This window comes from Myxine glutinosa, unplaced genomic scaffold (genome assembly GCF_964187855.1).
Source record: "Myxine glutinosa unplaced genomic scaffold, kmMyxGlut1.1 SCAFFOLD_702, whole genome shotgun sequence".
Classification (NCBI taxonomy): Eukaryota; Metazoa; Chordata; class Myxini; order Myxiniformes; family Myxinidae; genus Myxine; species Myxine glutinosa.
This window is the reverse complement of record NW_027616797.1, coordinates 105,001-118,647: the sequence shown is the minus strand read 5'-3', so window position 1 is coordinate 118,647 and position 13,647 is coordinate 105,001. Positions and strand designations below refer to the sequence as shown.

Here is a 13,647-nt window from a genome sequence, read left to right as displayed (position 1 = left end):
CCGTCTCCAAGATCCAACTCAACATTTCCTCCATCAGCAGCTCCCTCTGTGCACACCTTACATTTGAATGTAGCTGCCACACTGGTTAATGACCCTCTCAAACCACTACATTTTTGATGAACCTACTCAGCGCACATTGTACATTGAATGGAGTTCACTCCGACACCCTTCCTGCACACAGCACACGGCCACTTCCCAGTTCTTTCCACCTCACCACATGCTTTACCACTTGCCATCACCTTCGTTTTTCCGATATTCACCTTCAGACCTTTTGTCTCCATACATTCCTTCCACTTGTTCATCTTCTCCTTCAGTCCATCCATACTTTCTGCAATCAACACCAGATCATCTGCATACAACAACTCCCACGGTAAACCCTCCTTTACGTTCTGAGCCAGCACCTCCATCACAGCTACAAATGGTAGTGGACTTAGTACCGACCCCTGATGCACTCCCACCTTCACCTCAAACTCACCACTGTTCCCGTCCTTCGTCCTAACAGCTGTGCGCGCTCTTTTGTACATTGCCATCACGACTCTGATCAACCATTCCTCCACTCCTAACTTCCTCAATGCCCATGTCACTACTTCACGTGGAACCCTATCGAATGCTTTCTCCAGATCAACAAACCCAAGAAACAACTTCTTCCTCTTCTCAATATACTTCGCCTGCAACTGCCTCACAATAAAAAGCACGTCTGTCGTTCCTCTTCCTGGCATAAATCCAAACTGCATTTCGTCGATCTTCACTTTCTTCCTTATCCTCCTCTCCAACACCCTTTCCAATACCTTCATTCCATGCTCCAATAACTTTATCGCTCGATACGAGCCACAGTCCAGAGGGTCACCTTTCCCCTTGTATAGAGAGACGAGGGTACTCAGTTCCCAATCCACTGGAATGCGGCCTTCTTTCACCACCAGATTGCAGATCTCTGTCATTCTCTTCACACCCCAATTTCCCGCTGCCTTCAACATATCTCCCACAACTCCCGTCGGCCCTCCCGCTTTTCTACTCTTCATTGCTTTTATCGCTTCCTCAACTTCCTTCTCGGTTATCTTCTCTGCCGGTCCTAAAACTGGGTTACTCTCCATGTTGCCATCCCATTCATTCTCTGTATTCAACAGCATTTCCATATATCTCTTCCATCTTCCTTTAATTCCATCTGGGTCCACAACGATTTGTCCCACTTCATCCTTCAAGCATCTCACCCCCATCACAACACACCTCTCTTTCGCTATCTGCTTTGCAATCATGAATACCGCTCTCTGACCCTCTTCCGAATCCAAGCATTCTCCGAACATTTTCCTATATGCCTCCTGTGCCTTTGCTACCTCTTTCTTTGCAGCCTTCCTGGCTGCCTTATAACTTTCATGCTCTGCCTTTTCTGCCCCCATACCCTTCGCCTTCTGCCACTCCTTGAACTTCTTCCTCTTCTGGTCAATATTCTTTCCAACTTCATCATCCCACCACCATGTTTCCGAGTGCCTCGGTGGTCCTTTTGTCCATCCACATACCTCAACAACGGTTCCCAACAGACTATCTTTCATTGACATCCAACCACTTTCAAGCTCAACCACATCACTATGAACTATGACGTAAAAAAAAATAAAAAAAATATCGTCTCTGGTTCCAGACTTGGATCTTAACCTAAGTCAATTCGTCCTTGTCACACACCCATGATGTCACCAAATTTCGTCCGAATCCTTCCACAACTACTTGAGATATCCTGCTCACAGACAAACAAACAATAAATATGTCACGCATAGCATGATACATGTGAAATCCATGAATTAAGTTGTTGACCTTTGGCCTATGTTGACCTTTTGGCATATATGTTGACCTCAAAAATAATTGGTGATTGAATTCAGTGACCTGACATGCAAACAAATCCTATTCAAATTTCAAACAGACAGACAAATAGACAGGAAAACACAGACAGACAGACAGACAGATAGATAGACAGACAAACAGACAAGCAGACAGGCAAGCAAACATACAAACAAACAAACAAACAAAGACAGACAAACAGACAGAAGAAAAATCGGTCAGAGACCGAGACCTTGCCGGAATGTACTTTTTTATCGGACATATTGGACAAATATGGCGGCCGAACCACGTGACCGATGACGTCATCATTTTTTTTTTCTCCACCAGTTCATGCCGACATGGCGCTCGAGAAATTGCATCTTGATCGGATGAAGTTTTGTACTTGTCGAATTATGACGTCATAATGGAGGCACCAATGACATCATCATTAACATATTTTATTCCCCATGGAGAGTTCTTTACAATGAGCCATGTCTCAATTTTTTCTATTCAGCACTTTCGGAGATATAGAGGTGCAATTTTTTTCGGTTTCTCCAAGATGGCGGCCGAACCACGTGACCGATGACGTCATCATTTGATTTTTTTTTTTCCACCAGTTTATGCCGTCATGTCGCTCAAGAAATTTCATCTTGATTGGATGAAGTTTTGTACTTGTCGAATTATCGAATTATGACGTCAAAATGGAGGCCTTGGGCCGAGAGAGTTAAAAATTGGGCACAGTCTATTCCAGGGCAAGACAAATATGTGTGTAAAGCTTGGCGATTCTATGTGCAACGGTGGAGACGTAGAACTGCGCACAGACAGACAAACAGATAGACAGACAGACAAACAGACAAACCAACCAATGAACATACATGCCGGAATCTTTTCCGGCAAGTAACAAACAAACAGAGAATATCAAACTGGATCAACAAATCAACAAACAAATCAACAAACTAGTTCAACCTGCGAAACTTTGGTTTTGCAAGTAACAAAGACTGAAGCCAAACGCATGTTTGTCCTGACACATTGACAACACCTATATTTCACATTATCTACACAATTAATTTTGTTTTAAAAAAAATATTATTTCTGTTATCTATATATATAAAACACGTGTGTGTGTGTGTGTGTGTGTGTGTGTGTGTGTGTGTGTGTGTGTGTGTGTGTGTGTGTGTGTGTGTGTGTAATGTTACCGATAGACTCCTAAACGGAGAGGCTTACGTGCTTGATATTTGGCATAGACATGGCCATTGAGCCTGGGACGAACATGGCCAAACTCAAAATATTTGACGATCCATATTTTTTATTCATATTTACCTCAGCGCATTTCAGCGCACGGAATCAACGGAATCAGAGCAGGTGGGCGCTGATTCGCTCAGAGTGATGACGCTATGACGCTATGAACGCTATGACGCTATGAACGATATGACGCTATGAACGCTATGAACGCTATGACGCTATGAAAAAAAAAATCGCTATGACGCTATGAAACGCAATGACGCTATGAACGATATGACGCTATGAACGCTATGACGCTATGAAAAAAAAAATCGCTATGACGCTATGACGCAATGAACGCTATAAAGCTATGAAAAAAAAAATCGCTCACGTCGCCAAGGGGCTCGCTTCCCCCCCCCCCCCCCCCCCCGTTCCCCTCCCCCTCCCCTCCCCCGCCCGGCAATGCCGGGTACTTCTGCTGGTCTATCTATCTATAATTCCAGTAATCTCTGTTTGTACGTCTGTACGTTTGTACGTCTGTTTGTCTGTGACCGCTGTTTCTCGACAACCACGGGTCCGATATACTTTTAACTTGCCAGGTATATTGCTGGGGACCCGAGGATGTGCCTTTTCAAGGTTTCATATTAATCGGACAATTACTTACCGAGCTATGTCCAAAAAACGATTCAACCAATCAGAGAGCAGCGAACGATCGCGTGTGCCGAACGTGGAGGACACACTCTGCCTCGGATGGCACATTTGAGAGCGTATTCATTTATTTCACGTTTGCAAACTATGTTGGCGTTAAACTATGTTTTAAAACTAATAAAACCGAATTTGCGATTCATTCGCTTTCCTGCGCGTTTGTGCACGCGATGGCGATTTCTTTACCAAACTCCGGAAGCCGTTCGCTTTGGACCAAACCATTGCATGTAAATAGAGGGGGGGGATTGTCACCGTACTCGCAAGCCGTTCGCTTTGGACCAAACCATTTCATGTAAATAGAGGGGGGGGATATAATTTTAGATATAGATATAGTACGGGCAATGCCCTAGTATATATAAAACACAGTTTGTGTGTGTGTGTGCATGCGTGCGTGTGTGTGTGTAATGTTACCGATAGACTCCTAAACGGAGAGGCTTACGTGCTTGATATTTGGCATAGACATGGCCATTGAGCGTGGGACGAACATGGCCGAACTCAAAATATTTGACGATCCATATTTTTTATTCATATTTACCTCAGCGCATTTCAACGCACGGAATCAACGGAATCAGAGCAGGTGGGCGCTGATTCGCTCAGAGCGATCACGTGATCACGCTATGAACGCTATGACGCTATGAACGATATGACGCTATGAACGCTATGACGCTATGACGCTATGAAAAAAAAAATCACTATGACGCTATGAAACGCTATGACGCTATGAACGCTATGACGCTATGAACGATATGATGCTATGACGCTATGAAAAAAAAAAATCGCTATGACGCTATGAAGCTATGAAAAAAAAAATCGCTCGCTTTGCCAAGGGGCTCATTCCCCTCCCCGCCCCCTCCCCTCCCCCGCCCGGCAATGCCGGGTACTTCTGCTAGTCTATATATATAAAACACAGTTTGTGTGTGTGTGCGTGCGTGCGTGTGTGTGTGTAATGTTACCGATAGACTCCTAAACGGAGAGGCTTACGTGCTTGATATTTGACATAGACATGGCCATTGAGCGTGGGACGAACATGGCCGAACTCAAAATATTTGACGATCCATATTTTTTATTCATATTTACCTCAGCTTATTTCAGCGCACGGAATCAACGGAATCAGAGCAGGTGGGCGCTGATTCGCTCAGAGCGATCACGTGATGACGCTATGACGCTATGAACGATATGACGCTATGACGCTCTGACGCTATGAAAAAAAAAATCGCTATGACGCTATGAAACGCTATGACGCTATGAACACTATGACGCTATGAACGATATGACGCTATGACGCTATGACAAAACAAAATCGCTATGACGCTATGAAAAAAAAAATCGCTCGCTTTGCCAAGGGGCTCGCTCCCCCCTCCCCCCCCCCCCCCCCAGTTCCCCCCCGCTCCCGCTCCCCCGCCCGGCAATGCCGGGTACTTCTGCTAGTATTATATACAAGTAAAAAGCCTGTCAAAAATGACGGATTGGAACAGTTCATTAGACGGTGCAACCATGTAAGCATGCCAAAGTCTGAAGCCTCGGCCTAGTGTTAGGTGTGCTGATAACGTCTTTATTTATTAGACATCATACAGCCATAAATGAACACTCGCTTTACTCTACGCACGTTGCACATCACATGCAATGAATGTCACCTCCCTGCACTTTTTTTTTTAACCACTTCTGTACACCGCCCTTGAGGCTCGGTTTGCAAACCACCGTCTTCACTTCCAATAGAAGAGACGTAATTACCCTTTTATGGAAAATGTTTCCGAGTTTGTTTTCTCGTAAAAACAGACCGTAGTGACACACATTCGTGTTAAAGATTGGCCTTTAAAACCTTCCCTTGTGAAGGGGGACAGACATCTGTACAACATGCATTTTAAGGCCATTTTCCCTGCTAGAGCGGGGGTTAGCCTTGCGGTCCCCATGACAATCTTCTCCATTTTGCCCTATTTTCTGCATCTCTCCTTGTTAACAGGAAAACAAACATCTGTACAAACACACAAACTGACATTGTGTTTTGTATGGTGCAAACCTCCTCATTATTATTATTATTCTTGGCACATGCTTTCTATGTTTGCTGTGGATGCAGTCATGCCATCAGTGAAACACACAATTAGCAGCAAGAAGAGCAGCATCGGTGCATATTTGAGGCTCTGTAGGAGTTACAGGTTTGATGACATCACTGTGGGGCAAAACCATGGAGGTACGTTTGCTCTGAGGTCATTGTGGAGCCACTGTGGGTTTGACGACCCTGAACGTATTTTAAACCATGTTTTGCTATAGGAAAGCCATCTCCTCATGTTCAGGATCATGAGCATGATTACACTGCCATGTTTTTAGCAGAAAAAAGTAAGTTCAATATCACTTTCTACAATTGACCCTACAGTTCCCTTTTGGCCCTAAATGCTTGACACCATAGGCATAACAGAGGCTCAATGAATTTTGATAATTTCAAAAACTAGAAATCAACTTAAAATTGAAAAAATCCGCTCCGCGCCTGCTTTGCATTCGGACTTCTTCTTCTTCCATATGCTTTACATGATGGAAACAGCTTAACAAATACAAAAAGATTGACAATTTTAGGTGATATTGACCTTCATAGTTCAAAATATCACTTTCGGAGCGAGGTGCTGCTGCCTCACACCTAGCTCGTCTTCACGCTGTTGAAACCAACGCTTTCAGAATCATTGGAAACTCCCGCGATGAAGCTATCTCTGAGGGCCTTTCACTCACTCACCGCAGGCAGGTAGGTGGTCTTTCTGTCTTCTACCTTAGGTCTTTCTACTCCTCTCCGGCCTTGCCCCCCCAGCTCTCTCTGTGCTCTGTCCCCCAAATATTCCTACAGGTCACACAAGATCTGCCTGCAACCCTCTTATGGTTAAACTGCCAAAATCTAGGCTCTCTGCTCACCTTCACTCTTTCATTCCTCTTTTCTCCCGCCTCTGGAACAAACTCCCCCACTCCCTTCAATCCCACTCCTCCCTCCAGGTCTTTAAAACAGCTGTTCACCACCATCTCTTACCTTCCCCCATCCAAAACCTTGATCTTTTCTACCCCCACGAATTCACCCCAGATCCACTTTTTTTTAAATTCCAACTTCTTTCCTGGAAGTCCTAGCAGTAAGAATCCATGTGTTTTATACCTCTCCCACACCCCCCCGCCCCCTCCCCTCTTCCCATGCCTCCTCCCCCCAAGCCCTCTCCCTCCCACAGATCTCTCGATGTCCCTGCTCTCAAATGTTGTGTTTGTGTCCTTCCCCCTCTCTCCCCATCTTGTCTACCGCTCCCCTTATTATATGTTTTATGTGTCGGTTTGACTTTTTGTGTGATTATTGTTAGCTTTCACGAGACTCGATCTCGTATACAAAAAAAAAAAAAGCCTTCAGTGACGCAATATGCAAACCCTGCTCAAATTTCAAGTCAATGAGATGGAAATTTATGGTTTTGTGACCTTGACCTTTGACCTTTTTGACAGTACATAGGTTACACTCGATGAATGGGGTCACTGACGTATTGATATTTTATGCAAACTTGGCCTTTGACCTCTTGATCTAAAAAACAATCGGCTTCTAGATTTTGATTAGTGGACCAATTCAGTGACTCAATATGCAAATTCGTAAAATTTGCGGCAATCGGAGGAAAATTGACAGTTTTATGCAATCTTGACCTTTGACATTTTGATCTAAAAATATTATCAGCTTCTAGATTTTGATCGATGAACCAATTCAGTGACGCAATATGCAAGTTCTTAAAAAATTCAGGTCAATCGGATGAAAATTGGTGATTTTATGTAACCTTGACCTTTGACCTTTGGATATAAAAAAAATCATCTTCTAGCTTTCGATTGGTGAACCAATTCAGTGACCCAATATGCAAGTTCTTTAAAAATTCAGGTCAATCGGATGAAAATTGGTGATTTTATGTAACCTTGACCTTTGACCTTTGGATCTAAAAAACATTCATCCTCTAGCTTTTGATTGATGAACCAATTCAGTGACACAATATGCAAGTTCTTTAAAAATTCAGGTCAGTCGGATGAAAATTGGTGATTTTATGTAACCTTGACCTTTGACCTTTGAATCTAAAAAACATTCATCTTCTAGCTTTTGATTTGTGAACCAATTCAGTGACACAATATGCAAATTCTTTAAAATTTTGGTCAATTGGATGAAAATTGACGATTTTATGTGAGGTCATTGAGCTTTGACCTTTTTCACAAATTATTAACTTGTCTTTAACATATTCGCTAAATAAAGTTTTGTTGAAAATGTGATATCAAAACTCAAATGTAAAGAAAAGTTATGGCCCGGACAGACAGCACAGACATACAGACAGACCCACAGAAGTAATTGCGAACCCCGTCTCCCTCTGCGCAGGGGACGGAATAACGAGAATGGCACTCAATAGTGAATAGAGGATCCATATCTTCACCAAAATTTAAACAATTTGCACACGACCTGTCCACCAAGTTTTGGCCAAATTTGTCCATAACTTTTTGAGATATCCTTCTCACTTACAAACAAACAGACAGACAAACGGAGGTGAAAACACAACCTCAGTCTTTTCCTGTTCGCCATTTAAAAACGAAATTGTATAATAAAGTTGTTAAAACGTTATTGTCCAAAATGGGACCATCCACAGTTATAAAAAATTTTTATAACTCTTGAAGGAAGTTCACTGCTCACTTTTGATACTTAAAACCTTCTGACGCAACGATCGGAGCACACACTTGTTGTGTTGGTAACGAAGGCCTTGGCCACACCTTCGGGCCCTGACCCAGCAAGTCCATTTTGAAGGGGATTTATAAAGTTACTCAAACTGTTTAAGGAAATGTGATTCATGTGTGATAGCAAATGGGAATCGAACATTCTTACCGGTGGCCTTTCTCCAGCTGGCCTAAAAATCCACCAAACGAATGGCTCCTAGTAAGCGTTGCTGGGTTGAAGTTCGAACCCACCGACATTACTCCTGGTCGATGTTGGATCCCTGCAGCCAAAGGGAAGACCAAAAAAAAAAACATGAAAAGAGGAATAACGACCAACATTCGTGCAAGTGTTCCATTTTACGTCACATTTGATGAATCCTAACACAATTTCTATTTCCTCAAAGGTTCTTTGAAATTATTTGTGGGATTTTTGTTGAGTGGATCTCCGATGGGAGAGTGCACCACATTCTGTAGCAGACGATGATTTGAACTGGACTAGAATAAACTTTGAGCAAGTAGTTTTGGTAGCCTGCCTAGCAACGAGATTCATTGCTGATGGAAAGGGAGATAAGTTGAGGTTTTGGGGTTCCCTTTATCTTACTTAGCATGCACTTTGCTCACAACGTACATGTCCCATGTAGTCTATAACCAGGGAACTTGACCAGGCTACTAGACACAAGAAGGGGATACACCAGAAGATACAACTGGATGTTCAATTTCCATCACTTAAATGGAGACAGGAATGCCAGCTTTCAGTCCCCGTCCAAAGGACATACACCACATGACCAAAAGTATGTGGACACCCGAACATCAAACATCTCATTCCAAAATCATGGGCATTAACATGGAGTTGGTCCCCCCCCCCCCCCCCCTCCCCCCTTTGCTGCTATAACAGCCTCCACTCTTCTGGGAAGGCTTTCCACTGGATGTTGGAACATTGCTGCAGGGATTTGCTTCCATTCAGCCACAAGAGCATTGGTGAGGGTCGGTCACTGATGTTGGGCGATTAGGCCTGGCTCACAGTCGGCGTTCCAATTCATCCCAAAGGTGTTTGATGGGGTTGAGGTGAGGCCTCTGTGCAGGCCAGTCAAGTTCTTCCGCACCGATCTTGACAAATCATTTCTGTATGGACTTCGCTTTGTGCACGGGGGCATTGTCATGCTGAAACAGGAAAGGGCCTTCCCCAAACTGTTGCTACAAAGTTGGAAGCACACAATCGCCTAGAATGTCATTGTATGTTGTAGCGTTAAGATTTCCCTTCACCGGAACTAATTGGCCTAGCCCGAACCATGAAAAATAGCCCCAGACCATAATCCCCCTCCACCAAACTTTATAGTTGGCACTATGCATCGTGCAGGTAGCGTTCTTCTGGCATCCGCCAAACCCAAATTCCTCTGTCGGACTGCTAGATGGTGAAGCGTGATTCATCACTCCAGATAACGCGTTTCCACTGCTCCAGAGTCCAATGGCAGCGAGCTTTACACCACTCCAGCCGACGCTTGACATTGCGCATGATGATCTTAGGCTTGTGTGGGGTTGCTCGGCCATGGAAACCCATTTCATGAAGCTTCCGATGAGCAGTTGTGCTGACGTTGCTTCCGGGGCAGTTTGGAACTCGGTAGTGAGTGTTGCAACCGAGGACAGACGATTTTTACATGCTACATGCTTCAGCACTCGGTCGTCCCGTTCTGTGAGCTTGTGTAGCCTACCACTTCACACCTGAGCTGTTGTTGCTCCTAGACGTTCCATTTCATTATAACAGCACTTGCAGTTGACCGGGGCAGCTCCAGCAGGGCAGAAATTTGTCAAACTGTCTTGTTGGAAAGATGGCATCCTATGACGGTGCCACGTTGAAAGTCACTGAGCTCTTCAGTACGGCCCATTCTACTGCCAATGTTTGTCTATGGAGATTGCATGGCTGTGTGCTTGATTATATATACCTGTCACCAATGGGTGTGGCTGAAATAGCCGAATCCACTAATTAGAAGGGGTGTCCGCATACTTTTGGTCATGTAGTGTACTTTGGGATGCAGCATCCTCCGCTCATGGCAATGCACCGGAATGGAATCTGTATTGTGATTTCACAAAGCAGCAAATCCAGGATCTTACAACTTAGAAGTAAACAAACGAAATGGAATTAACCTGTCACCTCTTATGCATGCCATGATTGTGGCAAGAGCATAACTGAAAGGAAAATGAGTTCACCTTTACTTTTTTAATAATTGAACCAGGCAATTGCAATTGTATGCGGATCTGGATCCGGATCTTCACAAAAATCTAACCAATTCATCCTTCTCCCACTCCCAACCTGTCCACAAAGTTTCGTCTGAATCCGTTCACAACTCTGAGATATTGTGCTATATATCGTTTTTGGCCCGATCACTCAATGGTGAAGAATCAATTAAATATATATTTTTAATTCTCAAATCTGGATCCATATCCTCACCAAAAATTTTAAAACATTGTCAAATCCGGATCCGGAACTTCACCAAAACCGAATCACCCATCTTTGTCACACTCCCAAACCTGTCCACCAGGTTTTGCCCGAATCTGTCCATATCTGTTTGAGATATCATGCTCACAGATGGGCAGACAGATAAATGGGTGAAAACATCCTCCATGCACCTTCAATGGCGGAGGTAATGATCACTGTAACAAAGTCAAGTGAGCACAGTATATGGGATTTACATTTGGGCCGCCAGCATCAGGAGTGACATTCTCAGATGGAAACCCCAAACAGGCCAACCCAACAATGGCCAATTTACCCAGAAGGATTATTTATCATACTTAGTGCCAACCCAGTTTGTGGTGGACGAGTCTCTCCAAGAGTGTAGAATGAAATCAATTTTAAAACTACTGGTGAAAGACATATATCTGCAAAAGGAAGTTTGAAATTAATTTGCAAAAGTAATTTTTTGGAACGAGTACCACCACCTCATGTCATCCCCCATCCTGCGCATGATCTTTTTTTACCACCATTATCCCTTCCTCGCTTGCTCGTTTCAGTGCTTCATCCCATCCCATCTCCTCATTTCCTGACCAATCATTCCTTTTCTGGTTGTACCCAATTATTGCCCTGCTACCCCACAGTCAATTCAACCTTGCTCTTCCATGAGCCTTGCTCTCGTAGGGAGATTTCTACTTAACCTTGCCATGCATCGCACATGTGACTACGTGCGCTGCATACAAACGGAATGCAAAGATAATCAAAAACTCCTGGGAAAATCTATATTTATTTGTTTCACTTTCCCCAAAGATTACAGAGGTATGAGTTATCATCAAGTGAAGCTTTTATTTATTCATCAAAGACTATTGTTGATCTCATGATATTTTTCCACCAAATGTTGTGTTTGTTATTCGACCTGGATTTTTGTGTTTTCTGTCGACAACGAGGATGTAGGCCTTAATGTTTGCTTCTTGTTATCTACTTCTACATGTGCAAGTGTCGAGATTAATAGAAGAGGGTAAACGCCGAGGCCAAAGGGTGTACAGACAAATGTGAGAGTGGCGAAGGAAAAACAGGAGAACAAGAACACAATCATGGATAAACGAGAGCGGCACTCGGTTGAGCGCATATATCCACCAGGCTCAACAGTTTGCATTTTGCATCCCACTGATAGGCCGGATCTGGATTCGGAACTCAGCCAAAATCAAATCGGCTTGTTCGTGTCGCCGAGCCAACTCATTCACCAAGTTTCGTCCGAATACATCCACATTTTATTTTTGAGATATCGTGCTATATCCTGGAATTAATGAATATCCTGGAATTAATTCAAATCCTGGAAGTTCTAGCAGTGTCCATGTGTTTTATACCTCTCCCACCCCCACCCTTTTCCCATGCCTCCTCCACCCAAGCCCTCTCCCTCCCACAGATCTCGCGATGTCCCTGTTCTCTGCTGTTGTGTTTGTGTTCCTCCCCCTCTCCCTTTATTGTATGTTTTATGTGACCATTTTTTTTTTTTTGTGACTCATGTTAGCTCCTACACGAGCCTCGATCTTGTATACAAACATATATATATATATATACAGTCACGTGAAAAAGTAAGTACACCCCATGTATAATTTTGACTTTTTCAACATATTTCAACATACAGCTATTTGATCTTCATTTCAACAATATTGATAGATAAAGGTGATATAATATAACAAATATCATGAAACATTTACATTTTGTAGTCCATTGTATAATTTAAATAAACATAAATGCAAATTTCACATGTGGAAAAAGTAAGTACACCCTTGGCTCTGATAGGTGGTATTGCCCCCTTTGGCAGAAACAACCTCAAGTAGGCATTTCTTATAACTGTCTACCAGTCTCTGACATCGACTGGGAGAAATTTTTGCCCACTCCATGCAGAATTCTTTCAGCTGTGTGATGTTTGAGGGGTTTCTTGCATGTACAGCTCGTTTCAAATCCCCCCACAACATCTCGATGGGATTTAGATCCGGGCTTTGACTTGGCCATTCCAGAACCCTCCATTTCTCTCTTTTCAGCCATTCCTTGATGGATTTACTGGTATGTTTAGGGTCATTGTCATGTTGCAAGGTCCACCTTCGGTTGAGCTGCAACTTTCCGACAGATGGCCTCACATTATCCTCAAGCACCCTCTGGTACAATGAAGAATTCATAGTGGATTATATGATTGTGAGCTGCCCAGTCCCTGATGCAGCAAAGCTGCCCCAAACCATAATATTTCCACCACCATGCTTTGCAGTTGGTATCAGGTTCTTATGGTCAAATGCTGTCTTTGGTTTTCGCCAAACATGTCTTCTGGTACTGTGGCCAAATAGCTCTACCTTTGACTCATCTGTCCAGAGCACATTGTTCCAGAAGTGCTGGTCTTTGCTTCGGTGTTCATTGGCAAACTTTAGTCTTGCCCTGATGTTCTTTCTGGACAGCAAAGGTTTCCTCCTGGCACACCTCCCATGTAGATCAAATTTGTGCAGCCTCTTTCTAATGGTAGACTTGTGCACTTTGACATCAACAGTGGCAAGAGCTACCTGTAGGTCCCGTGATGACATTCTGGGGTTCTTAGAGACTTCTTTCAGCATCTTGCGGTCTGCTCTCGGGCTGAACTTGCTGGGGCAGCCTAGCCTGAACAAGTTCGCAGTTGTTTGGAATCTTCTCCACTTGTCGATGATTTTCCGGACAGTCGAATGATTCATTTCAAATTGTTTGGAGATCTTTTAAAATCCCTTCCCAGACTCGTAGGCATCTATAACCTT

At 43.6% G+C, this 13,647-nt stretch overlaps 1 protein-coding gene across 4 annotated transcripts in view; it reads right to left on the bottom strand.

Moving 5' to 3' along the window:
* The window catches only part of LOC144889080 (rho family-interacting cell polarization regulator 2-like), a 163,489-nt gene that overhangs the window by 57,892 nt on the left and 91,950 nt on the right, over positions 1-13,647 (bottom strand). For all 4 annotated transcript variants that reach the window (XM_078768919.1, XM_078768918.1, XM_078768917.1 and 1 more), the window contains exon 2: positions 8,591-8,702. In XM_078768919.1, the coding sequence (XP_078625045.1) occupies positions 8,591-8,679 (89 nt within the window). In that variant the 5' untranslated portion in view covers positions 8,680-8,702. The remainder of the gene's footprint in view (positions 1-8,590; positions 8,703-13,647) is intronic.